This window comes from Catharus ustulatus, chromosome 23, assembly GCF_009819885.2.
Source record: "Catharus ustulatus isolate bCatUst1 chromosome 23, bCatUst1.pri.v2, whole genome shotgun sequence".
In the NCBI taxonomy this organism is placed as follows: Eukaryota; Metazoa; Chordata; class Aves; order Passeriformes; family Turdidae; genus Catharus; species Catharus ustulatus.
This window is the reverse complement of record NC_046243.1, coordinates 5,668,634-5,693,354: the sequence shown is the minus strand read 5'-3', so window position 1 is coordinate 5,693,354 and position 24,721 is coordinate 5,668,634. Positions and strand designations below refer to the sequence as shown.

General features: G+C 50.2%; 1 protein-coding gene across 1 annotated transcript; it reads left to right on the top strand.

The window, feature by feature from the left end:
* Positions 1–19,613: 19,613 nt before the first annotated feature.
* Positions 19,614–21,603, top strand: LOC117006308. Its single transcript, XM_033078680.2, has 3 exons — positions 19,614–20,009; positions 20,847–21,193; positions 21,454–21,603. Exons 1-3 carry the CDS (start codon positions 19,733–19,735, stop codon positions 21,601–21,603), a joined length of 774 nt encoding a protein of 257 aa, XP_032934571.1. The 5' UTR covers positions 19,614–19,732.
* Positions 21,604–24,721: the final 3,118 nt, after the last annotated feature.

Below are 24,721 nucleotides of genomic sequence, written 5' to 3'. Positions count from 1 at the left end.
GAGGAGTTCCCTGCACAGAGCTGTGCTGGAAGGGCTCACACCTTTGTCACTGGCAATCCTGAAGCTGCTTTCCTGCTCCTGTGGAAGGAAGATGCTGTGGCACATGGATTCCTTGTGCACTCGCACGTCGGCCTTGCCCTTCACCTTCCAGTTACAACTGTGCTGTTGCCTGAGTCTGTGAGGCAGAAACTGGCTCCACCTGCACATGGTCACAGAAGAGAGGGAAGCTGATGGAGATTACTTGGAACACCTTGCTTGGAAACCTAGCCTGTTAGGGACTTAATGTAGTTTTTCTGTGAGCTTTAGCTGTAATGGTTTTGAAGGATGTAGTTTGTAGTATGTGAAAGTAGAACAGATAGATTTAACTCCCTTTTCCATAGGAGAATAGGTAGTCCCCATTTTCATAATGAGACTTGTTTATTAGTATTTGTTCCAGAGGCCCTTTAGTGTTGTCAGTGTGTAACTATTTTGCAGTTACCCTTAGTTTAGGGAATTGAACTACCCTTCTGTAGTTGCTTGCCTGCTTTTCAGTAATATTTGAATTTCAAAACTTAATAAAAAGAGAAAAAAATTCTCAAATTGCCTGAAATGTGACATTCTTTGTATTTAACCCTCTGCATCTTAGAGAATGTCCTTCGTATGTTCCTACCTGTAATAATGACTTTTTGTAAACAGAAATGTTGGATATATTAAGTATGCTGTCTCTCAAGCAATCCCATAGAAATGCTTGAAGCTTGGAGTGAAAATGCCCTGAAGTGCCAGAAATTTTGCAGAAGAATACTCCGGAATTTTTTTAGGAATCTTTGGAAAAGTTTTCTTTACATAGTCACTTTTTTAGGTTCCTGGGGAGCAATTCAGTCCTAAAAGATGAACAGAGAAGTCCCTCCTTGCAAAACATGTGCTTTAATACATAGTTCTTTTTCTGGCTCCTCATAACAAAGGTTTTGACATAAAATTGTGGCAACAGAAAGGCATGTTTTCTCTGTTCCTGGTTATCTGTCTCCTTCTGGATAGGCCCTGCTGTTCTATGAAAATAACCTTTTCCACCAGGTCTAATAATATTGTGTAGCAATGAGAACCACTTTGCATGCACGTCTTTGTCCATGGTGAGATGCAGCTAATCAAAAGATAATTTACTTCTTTCAGTACATAGTAGAGATTGGTAGTAGTTTGGAAGTGTTTATACATCTGTCATCAAGCGGTATTCTCTTTGTACCAATACATCTGGGGTTAAGTGGTCAATTTTAAATTCAGAATACAGTAATTTCACGAATACAAGCCGCACCAATTTGACCAAAATTTTGGTGGAAACCCGGAAGTGCGGCTAATATTCCGGGGCGGCTAATCTATTAACAAAATTCTAAAAGCTGCCAACACGGAAGTGAGAGCCCGCGGCAGCCCCAAGCCAAGCTGGAGCCCGGCCGGCCCCGGCAGAGGTGGGAAAGCCTGGCAGAGGCGGGGCCAGCAGTGTGGGGGCGGGCGGCAGAGCCTGAGCCAGCAGGGCGGGGCAGGGAGGGCGGCAGAGCCTGAGCCAGCAGGGCGGGGGAGCCCGGGAGAACTGGGGCTAGCAGTGCAGGGGAGCATGGCAGAAGCAGGAAGGCCGGCGGGTGGGGCTGCCTGGCAGCCGGGGAAGCCCAGCAGAATCGGGGCCAGCAGCGTGGGGGAGCCCGGCGGTGCGGGGGCCTGCAGTGCCGGCCAGGGCGAGGAAACGCGGCGGCGGTGCAGACGGGAGGGGGCGGCCGGCGAGCCTGGTGGCGGCGGCGGCAGCCCTGCCGGCGGGGCGAGCGAAAGCGGCGCTCGCGAAGCGCCGCCGCCGCTCGCGAAGCGCCGCCGCGGCGAGCGAGCGAAGCGCCGCCGCGGCGACCGAGCGCAGCGCCGCCGCGGCGACCGAGCGAAGCGCCGCCGCCGCGGCGACCGAGCGCAGCGCCGCCGCCGCTCGCGGAAGCGCCGCGGCGAGCGAAGCGCCGCCGCCGCTCGCGAGCGAAGCGCCGCCGCGGCGAGCGAGCGAAGCGCCGCCACGGCGACCGAGCGCAGCGCCGCCGCCGCTCGCGAGCGAAGCGCCGCCGCGGCGAGCGACCGAAGCGCCGCCGCGGCGACCAAGCGCAGCGCCGCCGCCGCTCGCGAGCGAAGCGCCGCCGCGGCGACCGAGCGCAGCGCCGCCGCTGCTCGCGAGCGAAACGCCGCCGCCGCTCGCGAGCGAAGCGCCGCCGCCGCTCGCGAGCGCAGCGCCGCCGCCGCTCGCGAGCGAAGCGCCGCCGCCGCTCGCGAGCGAAGCGCCGCCGCGGCGAGCGAGCGAAGCGCCGCCGCCGCTCGCGAGCGAAGCGCCGCCGCGGCGACCGAGCGCAGCGCCGCCGCCGCTCGCGAGCGCAGCGCCGCCGCCGCTCGCGAGCGAAACGCCGCCGCCGCTCGCGAGCGAAGCGCCACCGCTCGCGAGCGAAGCGCCACCGCTCGCGAGCGAAGCGCCGTCGCCGCGAGCGAAAGCGCCGCCGCGAGCGAAAGCGCCGGGGGGCGGGCGCGGCGCTCGCGAGGCGCGGCGCAGGGCGAGCGAAAGCGGCAGCGGGGCGAGCGAAAGCGGCAGCGGGGCGGTGCTGACGGGAGAGGGGGGCCAGCGAGCCCGGCGGCGGCGGCAGCACCAGCCGGCCAGCCCCGCCGAGCCGTGGCGCTGAGCTGGGCCACCCGGCCCCGTCGGCAACCATGAGCGGGCCGAGCCTGCCTGGCCCCGCCCCGAGCCAGTAAAGCCCGCTATGCCGCGATCCTGTTACTAATTGGCCAATTTGTGAAAGCTGCGCACGGATTCTCGCGACGAACGAAAGTGCGGCTAATATTCGGGGTGCGGCTTATCTATTGACAAAGACAGCAACATTGTCGAGGCACCGGGGGTGCGGCTTATAATCCGTGCGGCTTGTATTCGTGAAACTACTGTACCTTAGGAACTGGACAAATTGCTGCAAATCAAAGCCACTATAGCAGCATTACAGTTTCTTTCATTAGTTTCAGAGCTTAATTTTTTTCTTAATTACCTTTTTAAAGGAATTTGAAGCTATTGTTAATTCGCGGTTAAACTTTATTTTCATTTTTTAATTTTAGTAGGACTCTGAGAATTGTTGCTACTGGATGTTCCCCTTACTATACCATCCTCATTGGATTGGAATAAATTATCTTTTAAAATCCTGTGATTGGCTGGAGAAGGCCTGTGTAAACCATGTGTGTTTCAACAAGGCCCAGTGCAAGATCCTACACCTACGTCAGGGCAATACTTGGTGTCAGCATAGACTGGATGATTAATAGATTGTGTGATGAATAGCTTGAGTGCATCCCTGCAGACAAGGACTTGGTGATACTGGTGAATGAGAAAATGGATATGAGCCAGTAATGTGTGCTCACAGCCTGCAGAACGAGCCGTACCCTGGGGTGTACCACAAGAAGTGTGTTCAGCAGATAGAGGGAGGGGATTCTGCCTCTGCAGTCTGCTCTGGTGAGACCCCCCCCTGCAGTCCTACGTTCAGTTCTGGGGCACCCAGTTCAAGAAGGACATGGTACTTGAAATGAATTTTGAGAAGAGCCCTGATAATGGTGAGAGGGCTGTTATATCTTCCGTATGAGGGCAGGCTCAGAGGTTTGGGGTTGCTCTGCTAGGAGAAAAGATGACGCTGAGGAAACTTTATTGCAGCTTTTCAATATATAAAAGGGACTTGTAAAAAAGATGAGCAAGAGCTTTTTACCAAAGCCTTTAGTGGCAAGACAGGGGCAATACTTTTGAACTGGAAGAGAGTAGATAAAAACTGGATATAAGACATTTTCTATTATGAGATTGGTGAGAAACTGGCACAGGTTGCCCAGAGAAACTGTGGATGCCCCATCCCTGGAAGTGTTCAAGGCCATTTTAGGTGGGGCTTTGACCTTGCTGATCTAGTGAATGATGTTCCTCTCCATACTGAGGGAGTTTAATAGGATTATCTTCAAATGTCCCTACCTGCTATTTCCTGATCCCTATTATTCTTGGCTGGCATTGACCTCTTTGCTCCTTTATATTTGGAGCACCAAATATGGTGAGGTATTGATCCTTGAACATGTATATCCATGAGTATGATAATATAAATGTAATTAGTTTTCTTAGAATGAAGGAATGATATAGCACACATTTTGCAAAGATTTTCCCATGGTTTCTAATTTAGGTTGAATTTCTGATTCTCTCATGCCACACAGATAATTTATTAAGAAAATTTTACATAGAAAAATATTCTGTGAAAGTAAATACTACCCAATTTGGAAGTAAAAAAGCCCCCAGAGTACTCCAAATGTAACAGGAACTGCATTACGACTCTGGAAAGACATGCTCCAAGACTGCACTTATCTCACTGGTACACTCCTTGCTGGTTTCATATATTTATAAAAGACACTGATGAGTCAAAAATAAACATTTTGATTGCAAAGATTTTCTTTGTTTTCCCACAGACTTGCTGGTTTCAAGCAGTTGCATCCCATTCCTGGGCTCAGCAGAGGGGCTTGATTTTCAAACCCTGCTGCTAGATGAGGAGAGGGGCTGGCTGCTGGTTGGGACAAAGGACCACATCTTCCTGCTCCACTTGGTTGATGTAAACAAAAATGTAGAAAATGTCAGTGCCTTTTCCGATGAGTTTATTTTGTAAGCTAAATTCTGTTAAATTCTTGTTTGGTTGGTTGGTTTTGTGGGGGGTTTTTTATTTCTTTCTTCACTGAGTAATTGCAGATTCGTTGTACAATGCTATTTACCAAGATTTGATAGTGTCACCTCCCATAGTTATACATATTATCTTTAATCAATTGAATTTCTCATCCTTTATGACTCCTGCGTGACATGACCTGCAAGATATCAGCTATGTGGAAGAGCCCTGCATTGCGTGAAAATAGCATCAAAATGTCAGCAAGCAGGAAAAACGTAGCTCAGAGTGTTCACTTCTCACCTCCTCTTGTCATGGTTACCCTCCTCATTTAAAAGCATTTGGAAGGAAATAACTGAAGACAGCATTTTCACTGCTTCCTGGCATCAATGGGGTTGCTTGACTATAATACTGAACAGAGCAGAGGCAATTTGGGTGGTTTAAATTATAGTAAAATATAAGTGGCAATTTTAGTATTTCTGTTAATATCTAGAATTACTAATGATAGCAAAAGCTTACACTGGGATCTGCTGTGATCCCTCGCCTGTGCCCAGTGACAATGTGTTAAGTTGAGATAATAAGATGACAATTTAACCTTCAATATTTCTAGCAGACATGGTGAACTGGAGCTTTTGTAAACCAGAGGCTTGCACAGGAACACATGAAAACTGGTTTCCTTCCAGATATGAAGAAAATTTGAATTCTTAGCTGTTTTTGGTATTTTCTTTAGGCACCAGAGGGGGGTTTCAAATTACTGTGTTCTGCTGCCAGCTCTGAAGAGGTAACTGACCCTGAATTAATGCAATTGCCGGCAGGGACTGAACAGGTGGAACAAGAGACTATTTTGCCCACGTCTGAGAGCAACACTTGATCATGTATAGAAGAGATACAGTACCAGGCAAATATCTTGTTCCTCATTTTAATTTCAGCAATGCAGCACATGCCAGGTTTTGTAAAACTCAGATTCTGAGTATTTCAGGAAAATTATTCTTGGTTTGCTTTATCCAGCTTTACCTTGCTTCCGTCATCTCAGTAATTGACTCAAAATCCACCACCTCCTCAGGATATTGCATTAATAACAACACTGCTAATTATAATTGCAAATTATCAGACTACAAATTGATTTTTGGTATAGGTATTCTGTAGAAAACAAGTTTTGTTTGTGTGACAAGCAGACTTCTGTTTCTGTGGGGTGCTGCTTGCCTCCTGAGACATGCTGTCACCTCCCATTATGTTCAGTGGGGCTTTATGAGCCCAGACCTTGCTGGAGGTGGCACCACCCTGCATGAGCGGCGCCTCAGTCCAGGCTGGTGACATTTTCCCTTTGGCCAAACCACCACTGATCATTATGGATCTTGTGCTTTCCAAGAGGAGCAGAACACAGACAGAGCCAGGAGAACTAACCTGCAATTGGACAGTGATATAGATGTTACAGAGAAAAGACTCTATTGGAAGGAAATTTTGCATTTCCTAAGATGAATAGAGGATGTATGCTTACATATCTGTGGTAGCCTGAGAGGAGGGAATAAAATTCTTAACCACTTGCATATTTGGACTAAATATGTGTTCAGGTTCAAATACTTCTTTTAGTAGTAAACTAATAGTTTAACTGTTCAGATAGTATTAAACTTTTCAGAAGAAAAAACACATGAGGCAAAATAAATTTGGCTGGGAAGAACTGACTGTGAAAGGCCTTGCAGAGCATCCTGGTGTGATGATTTCCAAGGCCTCTATGAGCATTTAGCAACTTTGTAAGCATATCTTCTTCTGTAAATGCCCAGGTAACACAAGGCAATGCCACATAAGTGTTTCTCTTTAATTCCTCTGCACTTGGCTGGTTGAATCTTGTCAGTGGAGGGATGGGATGAGATGAAGGAGGTTGTCTGAGGAACCGAGTATAAATCTCAGTGGCTGAGGAGGATACTAGAGGATACTGTAGCAATGAAGTGTCAGAAAGTAGCATTTGCCAGTGCTGTGTTTGGACTGACCTTAGTTTGGGTTGGCACCAGGCCAGGCGGCTGCTTCCAGGCTTTCCCAGTGTGAGGCAACCACACATGATGGGACTACAAGGGTCTGAAGTGTGTCCTTTGTACTCCTCTGGAGGATGAGTTGTCTGGAAAAAATAATCTGCTTACATACAGCCAATGAGTAGAAAATTATTAGAATATTAAGTTTCTGTCTATTAATGATGTGTTTATTAATGAATTTGAGGAAGGAGTATTAAAAGCAAGCTGAGGGGACAAGAGAGGTATAACACCTTAGAGACTAGAATGCAAGATTGTGCACAGTTTAGGATTTCCTTTCTTTAAAACAAAGCTGAACATGAACTTTAAAATGCTCTGTGCTGTGTAGATTCATCTTATTTTAATAAAGCTCTGAATTTCAGATATTTGTTTTGTTAGGAGCTACTGATACCTCCAAAAACCAAGTCAGAATCCCCAGCAATTTATTCCCATATGTGGATATAATTACTTGGCAAGGTTATACTTCTGAGTCTAAAGCTGTATATTAAGACATTTCTGGAATAGTAATCAAAGAAGCATCCAAAGCATTGTATCCTGCTCCCTTCTGTAACGTATACATTTATACAATTTAATAACTTCCTTTTAAAAGCCTGTTTATTTACCTAAATTAGTTAATTTGACTTACATATATTAAGTTATGGCTTTATTTCCTGGTCCATTTTTCCTTATGAAATAAATCAATAGTTCTGCTGGAGTACCAGTTTCTTAAATGACAGGCAAATGCAGAAAGCTAAAGTGATTATAGTCAATAAATATATTAAGTTTAACAACAGGTAATCATCTTTCCGTAGCAGGGATACATTTTCTCTGAAGTTTTCCTGTACAGAAACCTTCACCTCCTGCTGAGGAGTGGCATTATCAAGTGCCACAGTCTTTTTTTGAAAGATCCTCACATGCCTGACAAATTCTGCAAGCTCCTTGCAAACTGGAAGAATTGTGATTTCTTCTTATGAGTAAAATAAAGATGGTCAGCAAAAGAAAGCAATTCTACTGAAAGGCCTCTGTGCCATTCCCACCAGAAATGCCGTGTAAAACAAAAGGATGTTTAATGGCATGAGAGGCTTGAAAGCTGGAGAAGAAACTCTGTAGGAACACCAGGCTCTGGGATCCTGATGGAAATATTACTTTAGTACGTTGAGTTTTCTTGTGAGTTTGCTCAAAGTGTTTTCTGTTTTACTCCTTAAGCTAAATAAATACGAAATACAGAATGCAGCTGGGTAAACAGTCGGTAAATAGCTGCAAAGCAGTGGTGCCCCTTTCTGTGGCTGTGCTAACAGCGCACGCAGGGTTCCATGTCAGCGCGATTATCCCGGTGTGATCGCAGCACGACGCGCCCAGCACTGCAGGAATAGGAATGCTATAATGCCTGAAAAGCTTTGGAAAAGCTACCAACCTGCAGGAGCTGTCAGTGCTAGAAGACACAACCCCATGTGGGCCAAATAGATAAACATGTCAGATCCCCAATAGCAGCTTTGGAACAAGTTGTTTGCATCTGTCCCAGTGTGCACCGGCTCTGGGTCACAAATTATCATTGCTTAGAGCATCCTCACTTTTGGAGTTGCTACTGTTTTCTGGTGTGTGCAGCTGTCTTGTGACATCCTTGAATGCCCTCTTGGATTGACTATTATCTGCATTTTACAGGGAAGAATATACATAAGCATAAAAAATATGTATCTGCTGCATAAATGCTTATGAAATATTGGCACATGATTTTTTTTCTGTAACTCCAGTGCTTGCCAACAGTTCAAGCAGACTTGTATTTCAGCACTGTTTGCAGTGTGACCCGCCCATCTCTGCAAGAAAGGTAACATATATGCAAATACATCTGCATATTTATGTAAAATCACACCCTTAAGATACAGGAGCAGGATTTTACATTCATTGCTCTGAGAAACTTCCTGTCAGTCTATATAAGCATGGTCTCAATTAGGAATGAACCCAGTGGGAATTTAGCCAGTACTGAAAGGAGGCTTTGGTTCTTGCCATCAGACCTGAGCCTCAGGAATACATACAGTCTGAGCTGTTTACTGCAGCCTTGAAACACACTAATACCAAGATTGGTCCTTCTTAAAAAAATATGTGCTTCTTATTCTCAAGCTCAAAGGAAGTTAGCTTCCTACCTGTTAGCAAAACTGCAGACAGTCTGAGAGTGAAGCTTTCATGACCTGTCAGAAGAAAAAGTTTGCCAGGAAACATAATTGGAGGACTAAGAGTCATGTGGAAACCACTGGAGATATTTAAGCTTACGAAAGTGGGGCATCAGGACTGAGATAATCTGGGATAAACCCAGTGAAACTTCAGGTTAAGGGCTTCCAGAGGCAGAGGTGATAACTTTGTGCTTGTTAGCCTTTGGAGGGGTCTTACCTCTGAGCTATTTACTCTCTAAAGTTGTTTGACAGACTTAAATTTAGGCACCTGTGTAGACAAAGTGAAAGCTTTTGAAAAATGTTTACAGACAGAAAACAACAGATGGAGCAAGACGTGAAGAAAGCAGTATGAATCCAGAATGACAGCAGTCCTAGGTGGAAGAGAGTGTCTCTGTTATTTCCTTTTGCATTGTTACCATAAATTATGTTTACATAAACAGCCGCTGTCATTTTTATATTTTACCCGTGTGTTTAGCTATAAAGAATGGCCAGTATCCTGCCCCCTGAAAACATTTGCTTATATTCCTCACTGGTTTTTTCAAAGGTACAATTTGTTTTTTGTCTGAAGTGATAAACATGTCAGGAGCAATGCCATTTGCCCTAAAAATCCCGGTGTATGGTTTCCTTTTAGGAGAAACAGAAAGTAGTCAGAAGTCTGCTATGGTTATACTATAGAAAATAGAAAATAGAAAAGTGTAGAAGCACTGAAGCCTTTCAAGATTTAATCCATTGTAAATTAAATCAGCATCCGGTTTATTTTCTTTAAGCTTTCACATGTGCTTATAACATATATATGACAATGCACTTTTCAGAAAACCCTTGAGGCTGGAAGTATTGGCTGCTACTTAAGTTGGAGATCACAGTTTGAGAGGAAAACTGGGGCATGTGGAAATGTTGCTTTGTTCCAGACAGATGAAATAGCCCATTTGGTTCTAATATGAGGTTTCACTTTATCAGCCACCTGCCAAATTTAAGCTACCAAAGTCTTGTGAAGATGCCTTCCAAATACACAACTTTTATTTTCCTCTGACTTCCAGCGCATTTTACTCAGTTTGACAGCACCGTGCAAATACACTGACATACACTGACATGGGCATTCCTGCTGTGTTGTAAATCACTTTGAAACAAGCCTCATATTCTTTCTTTCCCCCTTCCTGTTACATTAGAATAAATCTATCAGAGATCCAATTTTCTGTTACTATGAAATAATTGGAGATGGAAATTCTGGTCTATTTATTTCTTGGATGTGTGTTGCAGATATGGGAAATAGTACCACAGGTGAAGGTCTGTGGCAGATTTAAAAAAGATTAAGGATATAGTCTTGGCTTTTAAGTATTTCTGGGAGTTACCTAAACCTTTATGAAACTGCTATAAAGAAAGCTAGATGAAAAACCTCTAAGGACAGCATGGTTAGTTTTCAAATACAGAGAGAAATTTAGATGAGGAAATTGGATGTTAGCTTCCTTTGTTTGCTGATGACTTTCAAATATTAAATTTCAGAGTACAGCAATTTTCAGTGGTATTCTGTTACAAGACCTGCTTGGGGTAACCTTCCTGTTGGGATTTGTATGTGAGAACAATCTGACCAGTTCCCCAAGCTGTGGACTTCCATACTGCCCACATTAATGCAGCAGATGTGAGATACTTAGAGAACAATTGGTATATGAATATGGTATGCTAAAATCATGCCATTTTCTCATTAATTAGAGCAGTTTGTTAGAGCATGGTGCTAATAATGTCAAGGTTATGGGTTCAGTCCCTTTACAGGCCATTAATTTAAGAGTTTAACTCGATGATCCTTGTGGGTCCCTTCCAACTCAGAATATTCTGTGATTCTCTGATAATTGGAACACTCCTTGTTTTCCACGAAATAATACAGAGAATGTATTAAATACTTTCCAGTGTGTTCTGGGAAATTCAGTAAATTCTTAGTGCTTGCAGTGATTTTCAGTGAAGTGACCTGAGGTCAGTATACAGCAGTGACAAATGTCCTAATTCTCAGGATGCAATCCATGAATACCCACTCTTACTGCATTGGGGCAGGGCATTCATGATATTGTCTTATGCAGCAGGGTGACATTCTTATTGGATCACTGTCGTATGTTTTCTCAGTGCTCCTTGATCTTACTGTTTTTCTTTGCTTTTGATTTTTGAGTTATGAGTTATAAAGTTATTCAGAAAATCAAGACAAAGATTTTAAAAAGAAAGTCACATTATTGTCATTTTCCTGGTGGGAAAATTGAGATCTGACTGTCACATACAGTAGGTAGGGCAATAACAAAACTAGGATTAGACTGTCTCCTGGTTTACTTCAGTCTGTTTGGGTCATATTGCCCTCTTTACTGTACTTGTTTTATGGTCGCATTGAGCCTAGACATGAATCCTTCTATTTTTATTTTTATTTTCACACAGAGAGATCGCTTTTCATGGAGAAGAGTTACTTATGAAGCAGGAGCATTTCAGGCACGGCAAGGACAGGCCATTGCTCTGCCTGCTGCCGCTGCTGCTCCCGCTGCTCCCGCACACAGTCGTTTCCGGCACCTCTGTTCTCTCGCCGCTGCGACGTGCTTTCTGCCTCTTCCTCACTCAGCAAACACGCAGCTTGCTCTCGCCATGCACCTCGCACATCTCATCCTCACCGTCTTCCTGGCACAGCTCCTCGGTAAGTCCTGCCTTCTCCTCAAGGCTTCCTTCTTATTCCTTTCCCAGGAGACCCTCAACAGCCCGTTCAGGATCATGTTAGCAAATGCCAGTGATTAGAGGGGAAAGGCTGAAAAGAATGGGCGCCTCCTTGTGGTTTTGAAAGAGTTTTCTCAATAAGCTTTTAGATTTATAAAGGGAAGGCAGAGAAGAGAAACCTCAGACCCCTTCTCGGTCTTTTCTCCCGCATTTAATCCATCTCCCCCTTCCTCTCTCCTCATGATTTTGCTGTCACCTCCGGAGATCTCAGCTGTCTCTGCAATGCCATATTGCTCCTGATTTACTGTAAATTCCAGACCCCGTCAAACCTCTCCCAGGTACATCACTGATTTTCAATTAATTACATTATTAGGGAGTCCCATTCTGTCTCCAGCAGAATGACAAAGCTCTGCCACGGCTTCCAGTGATCGATCGCTGGGCCAACAGCACAACCAGGGCTCCCTGTTTCCAAGCTCAGCTTTGTGTGCACTCAGGGATCGAGGAGCCCTCAGATGGGACTGGAATGGTGAAGAAGGATGAATTACTCTGCTGTACCTCAGTGGGATCGTCAGGCTCCTGGAGGGGTGCTGGTTCCCACACACAAAGTTCAGGCATGACAGGCAGTTCCCTGGGTGGTACCAGCTGAAGAAAGGCCAAGGCCCCCAGCTGGTCTCCAGTCAATCAGGGACTGGCCCCAGGCACAGCGGCCGGATCACCACGCACCTGAACACCACGGGCAAATACAGTGTCCTGCAGGTGGAGGAAGTGCAGGTGTCTGACAGTGCCTTGTACCTGTGTGCTGTGCAAGACACCCTGGTGCAGGGAGCTTGCTCGGCTGTGCAACAACCCAGGGGAGGGAGGGGATGTGTCAGTGCAAAGCTGAGCTAAGGAAAGGGATGTAGATCTCAACCCAGTGCTCACCACAACTTGCACCGCATGTGTGTACAATGGTCTGATGGTTTTCACTACGTCCATCCTGACACTTCCCTTGGAAATGTATGTTGGAATATTAGGACATATTTCTGTATGGTTCGGTGTATAGGTAAATAAAAATATTATGATTCCCCCTGGGACCTTGTCCTTCCACACTCCAACCCTGCTGCTTTTGACCCCTAGGTTCACAGCAGAGCCCCGGGGTGCTTCTGTGTTCCTGCCCTGGCTGCTCTTGCAGCAGCCCCGTTTGCATGGACACACGTGAAGCACAGATTTGTGGATGGTTCCACACTGGAGTGCATGAGCCTGTGTCTGTCCCTCTGTGTCCCCCATCGGGAGGGAATTCCCTGACTATGCCAGGGACACCGAGCACTGCTCTGGCCCTGTACAGCACAGAGCAGCAGCTTGCCAGGCTCAGAAGGAGCCCGAGTGTAGCTGAGTGCTACTGGCAGCTGCTGGCTAGAGATGTGTGCAGGGAAGAGGCGCTGAAATGCAGCCCCTGTGTCCCGAGCACTCCCTTTCCTGCCCGTCCAAAGCTCACACTCCGCTCATGCCAATGTCAGCCCCTACGAGGGCGCTTTCGGTCCGACTTGGATGATCGCTTGAAGTCAGGACAAACAACACGGGCGGGGCCTCAGCAGGGCGGGCAGGCCCCTCGGCCTCAGAGTGGACACAACCACTCTCAGCAGCGCGGCAGAGGGCAAAAGCAGGAATTGTGCCTTGTGGGCATGGAGAGAGGCTCGGCAATGCTGCTGCTCTGTGCTGCCAGCGGATGGATGTGCTTGCGATGCAGTGTGGGTGGTGTGTGGGATGGCACACAGCTGTGTCCTCTCCCTGGCCATGGCAAACGTCCTTGTGTCGCTCTTTGCCGCGGTGCTGGGAGAGGCGGGGGCTGAGGGCGGCCAGGGCGGAGCTGTTGGCGTGGCACAGGAGGCGGCAGGGCCGCAGCAGAGAGCCGGGGCTGAGGGGCACAGCGATGCTCGGCCGGCGGAGCGGCGCCATGCGGCGGTGTCGGGGCGCGGGGCTGGCGGCGCTGGCCGCGGTGCTGCTCGGTGCGCGGGGGTGGCGGCCAAGGGGCCGCGGCCGGGGCTGGGCTGATCCCGCACGTCCCTGGAGGCTGCCGTCCTGCCTGGTTTCTCTATACACCTCTTCCCGCGAACTGTTCTTTTGTTCATCCCTCCCTCTTCTCCATCTCATATTCCCTCAAAGGTCCCCGGTTTCTATTCTCTTCTCAACCCTGTACAAGCATTCTTTCTTTATAACTGGGGAAGTCATGTTTGCCCACTTTGTCCTTTTTGTCTTTTCGTGCTTTCCCCACCTCCACCCATTCTCCAGTGACACCACCGATCCTCCTATCATTAAGGCATTCATACCTCCATAAACGATTCATCGACACTTCCACTCCTGAGTATCTCGAAATTCTCTGAGAACTGTTTTCCTCGTGCTCTGTCTGTGTTCCGTGCATGACTGCTTATGCTGCCTTTATTCTGGGGATTTGTACGCTGGGCTGGGTAGACAGTTGGAGTTGAAATTTGCTCTCTTTGCCTCCCTGGCAGTAGCTGCGGTCAGAGCCCAGGTGCAGCAGGAGCCATTCCTGGAGACCACCGAGGGAACCAGTATCAGCATCAAGTGCTCCCACCCCGATATCCGGACTGGAGATTTCATTCATTTCTACCGTCAGCTCCCGGGCCAAAGTCCCGAACTCCTGGCGGTCACTGCTAAAGCGTCCAAAGAAGTTCGATCCCCTGAAGGGCGTCTGTCGGTGTCGGCAGATCGGCGTTCGAGCGAGCTGTGGCTCAGGCAGCCCCGGCTCGGGGACGCGGCTGTGTATTACTGCACGCTGGGCCCACGGGCAGAGGAGCCGGGGCTGCGGCCGGGCACGAACCGGGGCGGGCGGGGCCCGCAGGGGCCGGCAGGGGCCGCTCCGCTCCCGGCTGACGCCGCTGGGCGGGACCGGCACCGAGCCGCGCCTGCAACCCGCGGGACTCCAGCCCGGAGCCACCACAGGCTCCGCACGCGGCCTGGCCTTCCACGAGAGACCCCTCCGAGCACAAGGATGCTGCCCTGCAATGTGTACAAAACAATTCTGCTGGAGAGGAACATTTCATCCGTAGTGAAGGGAATTAGAGAAGGTATTTCTGAGCGTTTTGGCAGCCAAGGAAAGGCTCACGAAATGTTGGCTCGTTGCTCGGTGAGGATGGGGACCTGCTGAAATGACAGGGTAAATGCTAGCACACCCTGTGCCTATTTGCTCTCATTTTAACTGGAGTAGCTTCTCCTCAGTTCCATCACATCGCTGAGACTCCCTGAAGCCATTCTGGGAACAAATCAGCACCCAGAGGAGAAGAAAATTTAAGTAAAGAACTCCTACTGCACATACACGAGTTCACAGTATCACAAACACACTGTGAAGCTTGCACACACCCAAAAAGTAACTCACAGATCTGCATTTATGAACAGCTGTGTGCACACACATTTCCAAAGCACACCCAAGCACTGACACTTCTCCTTCTGCCATGTCCCCACACATCTGCAAACACACACACTCACTCCCATTGCTACTCCTGCACCCAAGTCTTTGCACACACATCTCCGGGAACATTCCTGCCCAGAGATGTGCACACATAAAGCACATTCCAAGAAGTATCTATTCCCACATACTCACACATACTCCTTCCCTTCTTCCCTCCTCAGCTCACCCTGATGCACAGCGTTCTTTGCCTCCTGATGGCTCAGCACTGGGTTGCTGGTTTCGATCCTGCCGTGTTAAAACTGCCTTCAGGAAAGTATTCGGGCCTCGTTGGACATCTTCCCCTCTGTTCAGCCTGCGAGTACACAAACTGTGCCATGGGCTTGCCCGACTCCTTGTCCTTCTCCACCAGGCTCCAGCCCTGCTGCTGTTGGTCCCAGGTTTCCTCAGCAGTGTCCATGGCTGGTTGTGTCCTTGCCTGTGTTCCTGGTTTGTGTGTGCTTGTGTTCAGGCAGGGTCCACAGGAATCCTTGTGGGAGCACAAATCCGTGTATGAATCCAACCCGACGTGATTGGGCATGTGTGGGTGTGCATGTGTGTGTGCTATTGTGTTACTCAACGAGTGAATTGTGTTGATTGCACTGGAGATGTTCTGTGCTGTTCCGCTCTGAGCATCACAGAGCAGCATTTTCCCAGACTCAGAAGGAGCCTGAGTGCATTTGAACAATGATGTAGCAGTCTGCCGGACATTTGTGCAGGATAGAGGCAATAAAATGCAGTCCCTGTTTCCTGGGCCCTCCTCTTCCAGCTCTAAACATCGCACTCTGCTGCTGCCAATTGCCGGCCCCAACATGGATGGCATCACCCAAGTTTGCATTGTTAACTTAATTCTGTTTGAAATGTTGGCAGTGCCTCAGCATTGCTGCGAGTGCTCACACAGACACAGACATAGAGACACAGAGACACAGACACACGTACACACAGACACTCAGACACAAGGAATGGTCTCTTCAGCCCAGTGCACAGCTGCTCTCCCCTGTGCTGTATCAGCTTGGTTTCGTGGACACGGAGAAAGGCTGAGGCTTTATGCCCACCTCCTTTATCCTGTGTGAGGGGATTTCTTTCCAGTGCCCTAAAAGAGAGTTCAGGAAAGGGGAGGTGTGAGGAAACAGATAATGGGAGTGAAAGAAACACAGGGACTGTCAATCTTCAGCTCCACGACACCAGCCCGACCCCCGGCCATCCTCCCCGGTCCCGTCAGTCCCGACGCGCAGAGACCCGACTGCCTGTCCACTCCCACCGCGCCCGCCTCCCCACCGTGCCCTGGCCGGACTCGCCGAGCGGAGTCGGGGAAGAGCTCTGCCCTGGGGCGGAGCTGGGGGCGGTGGAGAGGACAGAATAGGAGTGGAGGCGTGGCAGAGGAGGTGGCAGGGCCGCAGCAGGGAGCCGGGGCTGAGGGGCACAGCGATGCTCGGCCGGCGGAGCGGCGCCATGCGGCGGTGTCGGGGCGCGGGGCTGGCGGCGCTGGCCGCGGTGCTGCTCGGTGCGCGGGGCTGGCGGCCAAGGGGCCGGAGGCAGCGTCTGTGTCTGGGTGTCTGGATCTGCCCGGGATAAGCATTGGGCTCGGGATTTGTGTCTGGCAATCCTGCCCCTCCTTGCTTCTTTTTCACACACTGACCTCAACGCTCCTCTCTTCAATCAATCCATTCTCTCCTGGTTTGCCTGCTCTCTGCTCCAATTCTTTAGCTATTCATTGATTCATTCAACCATCTCCCCATCCATTCGTTTCAGAACCCCTTCGCTCATTCCAGCCCTCCCATCTGCACTCTGACACTTCCCCAAAATATCCCACATTCTTAAGTCCAAGTAATCACACTTAGAGAAATAGTCTCTCCAACCTCTATTCTCAGAACACATCCCAGGTAGCTCTGATTCGTGCTCCTGTGCCCTTCCCCATCTCTGCATGCACGGTTGTGCTGCTAATGGAAAGTGATTCTTGTTTTCTCCGTGGCAGTGGTTGCGGGCAGAGCCCAGGTACGTCAGGAACCGTCACTGGAGACCACCGAGGGCAGCGGAATCAACATCAGCTGCTCACATCCCAAAATCCAGATCAACGACTGGATACACTGGTACCGTCAACTACCGGGCCACAGCCCCGAACTCGTGGCGCTCACTGTTAAAGCGGCCAAAGAGCTACCGGACAATGCAGGACAGTTGTGGGTGTCGGCAGATCGGCGCTCGAGCTCTCTGTGGCTCAGGCGGCCCCGGCGCGGGGACGCGGCCGTGTATTACTGCGCGCTGGTGGCACGGGCAGAGGAGCCGGGGCTGCGGCCGGGCACGAACCGGGGCGGGCGGGGCCCGCAGGGGCCGGGGGCACAGCGCCGCCCGCGGCCAGCAGGGGGCGCTGCCGCTCCGCCCGCCGGGCCCCAGGCGGCTCCGCAGCTCCTTCAGTGCCCCGAGCCCGCGCACAGCGACAGCGCCCAGCCCGCCACGGCCCCGACACACGGCTGCCAGCCTGCCTGCTGCGGGACACAGCCGCCACACACAGCCCGCCACGGCCCCGACACACGGCTGCCAGCCTGCCTGCTGCGGGACACAGCCGCCACACACAGCCCGCCACGGGCCCGACACACGGCTGCCAGCCTGCCTGCTGCGGGGCACAGCCGCCACACACAGCCCGCCACGGCCCTCGCCTTTCCATTTCACGGGGAAAACATTTTATTTACTACTTACAACTATGTCAGCTGCAGACCACGTTGGGGATAAATCCATTCCATCTTTTAACATCCTGGGTCTCCGGAACTGGAACTGTTCAAGTTTTAATTTTTGAGGGATATATTATAATCTTCTAATTTATATTTCCTCACACAGCCGGGGCACCATTTAATGCCGGACACGTGTTTACACACAGAGTCACAAACGAGACAGGACTTCTGTGGAACACGTCTCGAGCTGTTTATTTTCCAGCATCAGTCTCATTACTTGGTCAGGACAATGCGAAATTGCCAGCAGCTCACGTCCTGGGCAGCAGCCACACAACTTGGTGTTGCAACGCACTTTCAAAGTTTTATGACCAATCACAAAAAGCAAAAGCATACTGGCAGTAGTTTTATCCCACCACTCTAAGTATATGTACCTTTGGTTAAAACAATGCTTGCTTATTTCGAGTACAATACCTGCTTGTAAGCCTTTAATTTACAATGCAGAGATCTCCATTATTAATTTTATAACTTCCTACTACCTAGCCAGGTATACTTTTCCTCAGCTTAGGCAGTTAGTCGAGCCAAGCGTTAATCCACAGACCATTATTTCATTTGTCCTTGTTTTCTCCATCTCATAGAACTTTTCTGCTGACAAATCTCACGGCTATCGCTTAGCTCTAATTAAAGCTCTGCTGTTTCTGAGGCCTGCTTTTTGCCACATTTTCAAAACCCTCTAATTTTCAATATTCCCGCAGAAAGCTGTACTTTCAATCCCAGTTGAAGTTGGAATTCACTTCTTTACATTTTTGTCTCATCCACGGGCTTCCCCAAATACCCTTGGATGTGAATTCACCACATTTCTGAAACAGCAGAACATCTGGGAGGGAAGACTAAAACTCTTTTGGACTAGAGGAGGATTTCAAACCATCAGAGGACCCAGCCACAACCACCTTCCACCTTAAAATGATTGGTCCTTTTTCATTGACTTTAGTATCCTCTCAGATACTCTGAAAAGCAGATGCTCGGGTTTAGCAATGTAGCAAGTGTTGGAGGGAGACACTTGGACGAATGAGCCCCACACGAGGTTTCCCTCCTGATACTTGTTATAGGGACCCCATTTCCTTTGGGGACAGGAGCCTTTCAGCATCTTTAGGAAGTCATTGCAATGAGCAAGCTCAGCAGAGGCCGCAGTCAGGTCATGTGAAAGTTGATGGTGTCTTGTTCTCTAATGCTCACATCACGCCTATTTTGGTTTCAAAGGGAAGAACAAGGGAAAGCGAAAAGTAATGACCTGACCAGACAGTGACACCAATGTAGCAATAGGTGATAACGGAATGGAAGGGAGGCTCAGAGCTCAAAAATCTCTAATTGTTGAGCCTTTAGAAACTACCGACCGTGGCTGAGAATTGGCTCTGGCTGAACTTTGTCAGTGGCAAAGGGTTAGAGATGATGAGGAAGGACATGGAAGACACAGGAAAGGAGAGACTGCAGTGCTATGTCTCTGGGATCACCAAGCATAGTTGCAGGATTTGTCTCAGCAAAAATACTGGGAAGACTTCTCACCTCCTTCAACAGGTCTCACCATCTTTTCTCTGCTATGAACCCTAGGAAGGCACAATCTTCAAAGGGTAAAGCAGAACGATAAGCTCCCACCTGGAAAGTCTGTGACAACCACAAACCCTGCATTTCTGTAGAAATCTCCTTCTAAACCACGGAACGAGGCAACACCTACATGAGAATTTTCCTATTACACCCATTATCTTTATATGCATCATTGGACATATTATTCCAAATACTTTCTGTGACAAAACCGTTTTAGAGAAACTGAAAATGACCAGTATGGGATCACTCAGGAGTTGATATGGAAAAGAGGGACCTGGGAGAGAGGCATTTTTCCCAGGTCGATAAAGAAGGGCAGGGCAGAAGGGGCACAGACACACGAGTCGCCTGTTCCCAGAGGAAATTGCAATGAGCCCAGACAGCTGAGAATGCTCAGTGGGGAAGAAGCCGCTGAGCTCGCCAATGGGCAGCACAGGGTGTGCAGCAGAGCTGGCGATTGCAGCTGCGGAGGTGAGGAGTGCAGTGCGAGCTGAGCGGGAAGAGCCCCTTGCCATGGCTGAGGCCGCAGAGGCACGGAATGCTCCGAATGCCAGTGGCTGATGGAGCCACGGCGGCTGCTGCTGGACGAGCGAGAAACGCAGCAGGAGCATTTCAGGCACGGCAAGGACAGGCCATTGCTCTGCCTGCTGCCGCTGCTGCTCCCGCTGCTCCCGCACACAGTCGTTTCCGGCACCTCTGTTCTCTCGCCGCTGCGACGTGCTTTCTGCCTCTTCCTCACTCAGCAAACACGCAGCTTGCTCTCGCCATGCACCTCGCACATCTCATCCTCACCGTCTTCCTGGCACAGTTCCTCGGTAAGTCCTGCCTTCTCCCCAAGCAACCCTTCTTATTTTTATCCCTTCCCTCAGGAAACTCTCAGCAGCTCGTTCGGGACCGTGTTGGGAAATGTTAGAGATAAGAGAGAAAAGATGGAGAAAAATCGGCTCCGCTTTGAGGTTTTGCAAATGTTTGCTCAAAACGCTCTCCAATTTCTAAAGGGGAAAAGGGTGAGAAATGAAACTCCAGTCCCCTTCCCTGTCTTTCCTCTCCACTTCAATCCATCTCTCCCATTATTCTCATCCTCCTGCTGTCACCACAGGGAATCTCAGCTCTCTCTGCAGCCCCATATTGCTCCTGTTTTAATGTAAATTCCCACGCCCTGTCAAACCTCCCCCAGCAACCTCAAAGTTCTCACTTCACTGACATTATTAGAGTGCCCCTTTTCTGCCTCAAGCCTGCCACAGCTCTGCCAAAATTTCAAGCGTTCTCTAAACTCAGCAAAACCAAGGCTCCCACTTTCCAATCTCAGATTTGTGTGCACTTAGTGATGGAGGATCCCTCAGAGGGGACAGGAATGGGGAAGCAGGATGAATCCCTTTATTGAACCTCGCTGTGGTCCTACACCTGCTTCGGCACAAAAAGTTCAGGATCCCAGATTGTCTTGCTAGGAGGAGCAGGAGCAGACACTGAGCCCAGCCCTTGTCAGGATCCTGCTGTGCATATAGCTCGGAATTCATTCCCGCCTTTCTGTCTGCACATCTCAGGGCTTCCCTGCATGGCAGAGAGCTTTCTCCACCAGGGTATTGTACCCAATTTGATTTTCCTTCCTGTAGTCATTCCCTATGGAGCTGCTGACATTGACTTTCTTCCAGGCACCACGGGGCAGATCACGGTCACCCAGGAAGATGCACAAGTCACAGTGAAGCAGGGACAGCCCTTCCACACCACCTGCAAATACCAGATCAGTGGTTTTACTGCCTTGCTCTGGTACCAGGTTCGGAAAGGCCAAGCCCCCCAGCTGGTCTCCTATCAATCAGGGACTGGCCCCAGGCACAGCGGCCGGATCACCACGCACCTGAACACCACGGGCAAATACAGTGTCCTGAAGGTGGAGGAAGTGCAGGTGTCTGACAGTGCCTTGTACCTGTGTGCTGTGCAAGACACCCTGGTGCAGGGAGCTTGCTCGGCTGCGCAACAACCCAGGGAAGGCAGGGGATATGTCAGCGCAAGGCTGAGATTGTGGAAGGGACGCAGATCTCATCCCAGAGCTGATCGCGACTTCCACCCCATTTGTGTACAATGGTCTGATGGTTTCCAATATGTCGGTCCTGACACTTTCCTTGGGAAAATATTCTGGAAAATTTTGACACATTTCTAAATTTGCAGTGTCTAAGTAAAGAAAAATATCCCGTGTGCATGCCTGGGACCTTGTCCTCCCGCACTCCAACCCTGCTGCTTTTGGCCCCACATGTTCCCCAGGGCTGGTTCTGTGTTCCTGCCCTGGGTGTTCTTGCAGCAGCCCCGTTTGCACGGACACACGTGAAGCACAGATTTGTGGATGGCTCCACTCTGGTGTGCACGAGCCTGTGGCTGTGCGTGTGTGTCCCTCATCGGGAGGGAATTCCCTGACACTTCCAGGGACAGCGATCACTGCCCTGACCCTGCAGAGCACAGAGCAGCAGCTTGCCAGGCTCAGAAGGAGCCCGAGTGCAGCTGACTGCTGCCGGCAGCTGCTGGCTAGAGATGTTTGCAGGGAAGAGGCGCTGAAATGCAGCCCCTGTGTCCCGAATCCTCCCTTTCCCGCCCCTCCAAAGCTCACGCTCGGCTGATCCCGATGTCAGCCCCACCAAGGAGGGTTTGGGTACAGCTTGGATGCTCTGTTGGAATCAGGACAAACAACACGGCTGGGGCCTCAGCAGGGCGGGCTGCCCCCGTTGCCTCGGCCCCAGGCCCTACACAGCCGTTCACAGCAGCGCTGCAGAGAGCAAAAGTAGAAGCTCTGCCTTGCGGGCATGGAACTAAGTTCGGCAATGTTGCGGCAGTGTGTTGACAGTGGCGGAGTGGATGGATGTGCTTGCTATGCAGTTTGGGTGGTGTGTGGGATGGGACACAGCTGTGTCCTGTCCCTCGCTACGGCAAACGTCCTTATGTCGCTCGTTGTGGCGGTGCTGGGAGAGGCGGGGGCTGATGGCAGCCGGGGCGGTGCTGTTGGCGTGGCAGAGGAGGCGGCAGGGCCGCAGCAGAGAGCCGGGGCTGAGGGGCACAGCGATGCTCGGCCGGCGGAGCGGCGCCATGCGGCGGTGTCGGGGCGCGGGGCTGGCGGCGCTGGCCGCGGTGCTGCTCGGTGCGCGGGGGTGGCGGCCTGGGGGTTCGGCTCAGCGGGCTATGTGAAACATGCTGCAGCCCAAGACTATCTCTTACCCTCCTTTTCAGTTTCGTTCATTATTTACCTCCTGTTTCTTCCTATATCCTCATAATTTCTTCTCTCAGTGCAGTCATTCCGTCCCATTTGGCCTTTTTAACTCCAGGTCTTTATCCATCCATCCATCCATCCATTCATCCATCCCTCAGCCAGTGTAATTTTGTAATTTCATTCTGATTTTTCTTTAAACCACCGCTCATAAATTCTTGTCCTCAAACAAACACTCTTGGTGAAATATTTCCTAAGTAATTTTAATCAGCATATATCCCAGTGCGCAGTGATTTGTCTTCCTCTCCCATATCCCCATTCATGGCATTAATTAACAAATAAAATAATTGTTCTTTACTACTCTGCAGTGACTATGGCCAGAGCCCAGGTACAGCAAGAGCCATCACTGGAGACCACCGAAGGACACGGCATCAACATCAGCTGCTCACATCTCAAAATCCAGACCAACCACTGGATACACTGGTACCGTCACCTACCAGGCCGAGGACCCGAATTCCTCGTGAGCATTCACAAAGGGTTCAGAGAGCTACCGGACATTGCAGGACAGCTGTCGGTGTCGGCAGATCGGCGTTCGAGCGCGCTGTGGCTCAGGCGGCCCGGGCGCAGGGACGCGGCCGTGTATTACTGCGCGCTGGTGGCACGGGCAGAGGAGCCGGGGCTGCGGCCGGGCACGAACCGGGGCGGGCGGGGCCCGCAGGGGCCGGGGGCACAGCGCCGCCCGCGGCCAGCAGGGGGCGCTGCCGCTCCGCCCGCCGGGCCCCAGGCGGCTCCGCAGCTCCTTCAGTGCCCCGAGCCCGCGCACAGCGACAGCGCCCAGCCCGCCACGGCCCCGACACACGGCTGCCAGCCTGCCTGCTGCGGGACACAGCCGCCACACACAGCCCGCCACGGCCCCGACACACGGCTGCCAGCCTGCCTGCTGCGGGACACAGCCGCCACACACAGCCCGCCACGGCCCCGACACACGGCTGCCAGCCTGCCTGCTGCGGGACACAGCCGCCACACACAGCCCGCCACGGCCCCGACACACGGCTGCCAGCCTGCCTGCTGCGGGACACAGCCGCCACACACAGCCCGCCACGGCCCCGACACACGGCTGCCAGCCTGCCTGCTGCTCTCACCCTGCTTTGCAAAGAAAAGATCTCCTCCGGGAGAGCATCTGTGCTAGGAGCTGACCAAGCAGTTTCCCTGACAGGCACTCAGGGTCTAATTCAGGTCGTTCTGCCACCTCAGTAGGTCATGGCATCAGAGGTGTGTGCAGGGAGGGTTCCCGAGGTCACAGAGAAATCTCCAACTCTCTCCATGCAGAAATGTCTCTGTTCCACATTGCAAGGTGCCTCGAAAGCTGCACCCTTAAAAGGATGGGAAATGGAGGTGTACTTGGAATCCCCCTGAGGCTGGAATTCTCTTCTCGACATTTTCTTCTGATCCACAGCTTTTCCCAAGCATCCTACCATGTACATTAAGCATCTTCATGAAAAGTTGCAACATCTGTAAGCGAAAAGAATAAATCTGATGGAGTAGAAAAGCTTTTCAAATCAACTGAGGGCACAGTGACAATAACCTTGCCCTGAAACTAATTACTTCATTTTCCAACACATTAGTCACGTCTAGCTATCCCGAAATGCAGAGGCCCTAGCTTAGCCATGCTGCAAGTGTTGGAGGGAGACACTTGAAAGAATGAGCTCCTGACAGTTGCTCTAGAGATCCCATTTCCTTTAGGGTCAGGAGCCGTTCAGCATCTTCAGCAACTCATTGCAATGAGCAAGTTCAGCAGAGGCCACAGTCAGGCCATGTGAAAGTGACAGTGTCTGATTCTCTAAGGTTCATACCACTTCCATTTTCAATTCCTAGGGAAGAACAAGGAAAAGTGACAGTGATGACCAAAGTACACAATGACACCAATGTAGCAGTAAATGATAAGGGAATGAAAGGAGTAGCTCAGAGCTCATCAACCTCTAATTGATGAACCTGTAGAAAAGAGTAGCTGTGGCTGTTAATTGGCTCAGGCTGAGCTTTGTCAGTGGAAAAGGGTTAGAGATGATGAGAGAGGACATGGAAGTCCCAGGGAGGGACTGTCACAGCAACTGCTGCCTCAACAAGGATGGTTGCAGGTTTTTGTCTCAGCACAAGTGCTCAGAATATTCATCTCCTTGAACATGTCTTAACAACGTGTTTTCTCTGCTCTGAAGCCCGAGAAGGCACAATCTTCGAAGGAGATCGTAGAAGGATAAGCTTGCACCTGGAATATCTGTGAAAATCTCAGCACTGTCCACTGGTTTGGAAATCTCCTTCTAAACCATGGAGCGGAGCAAC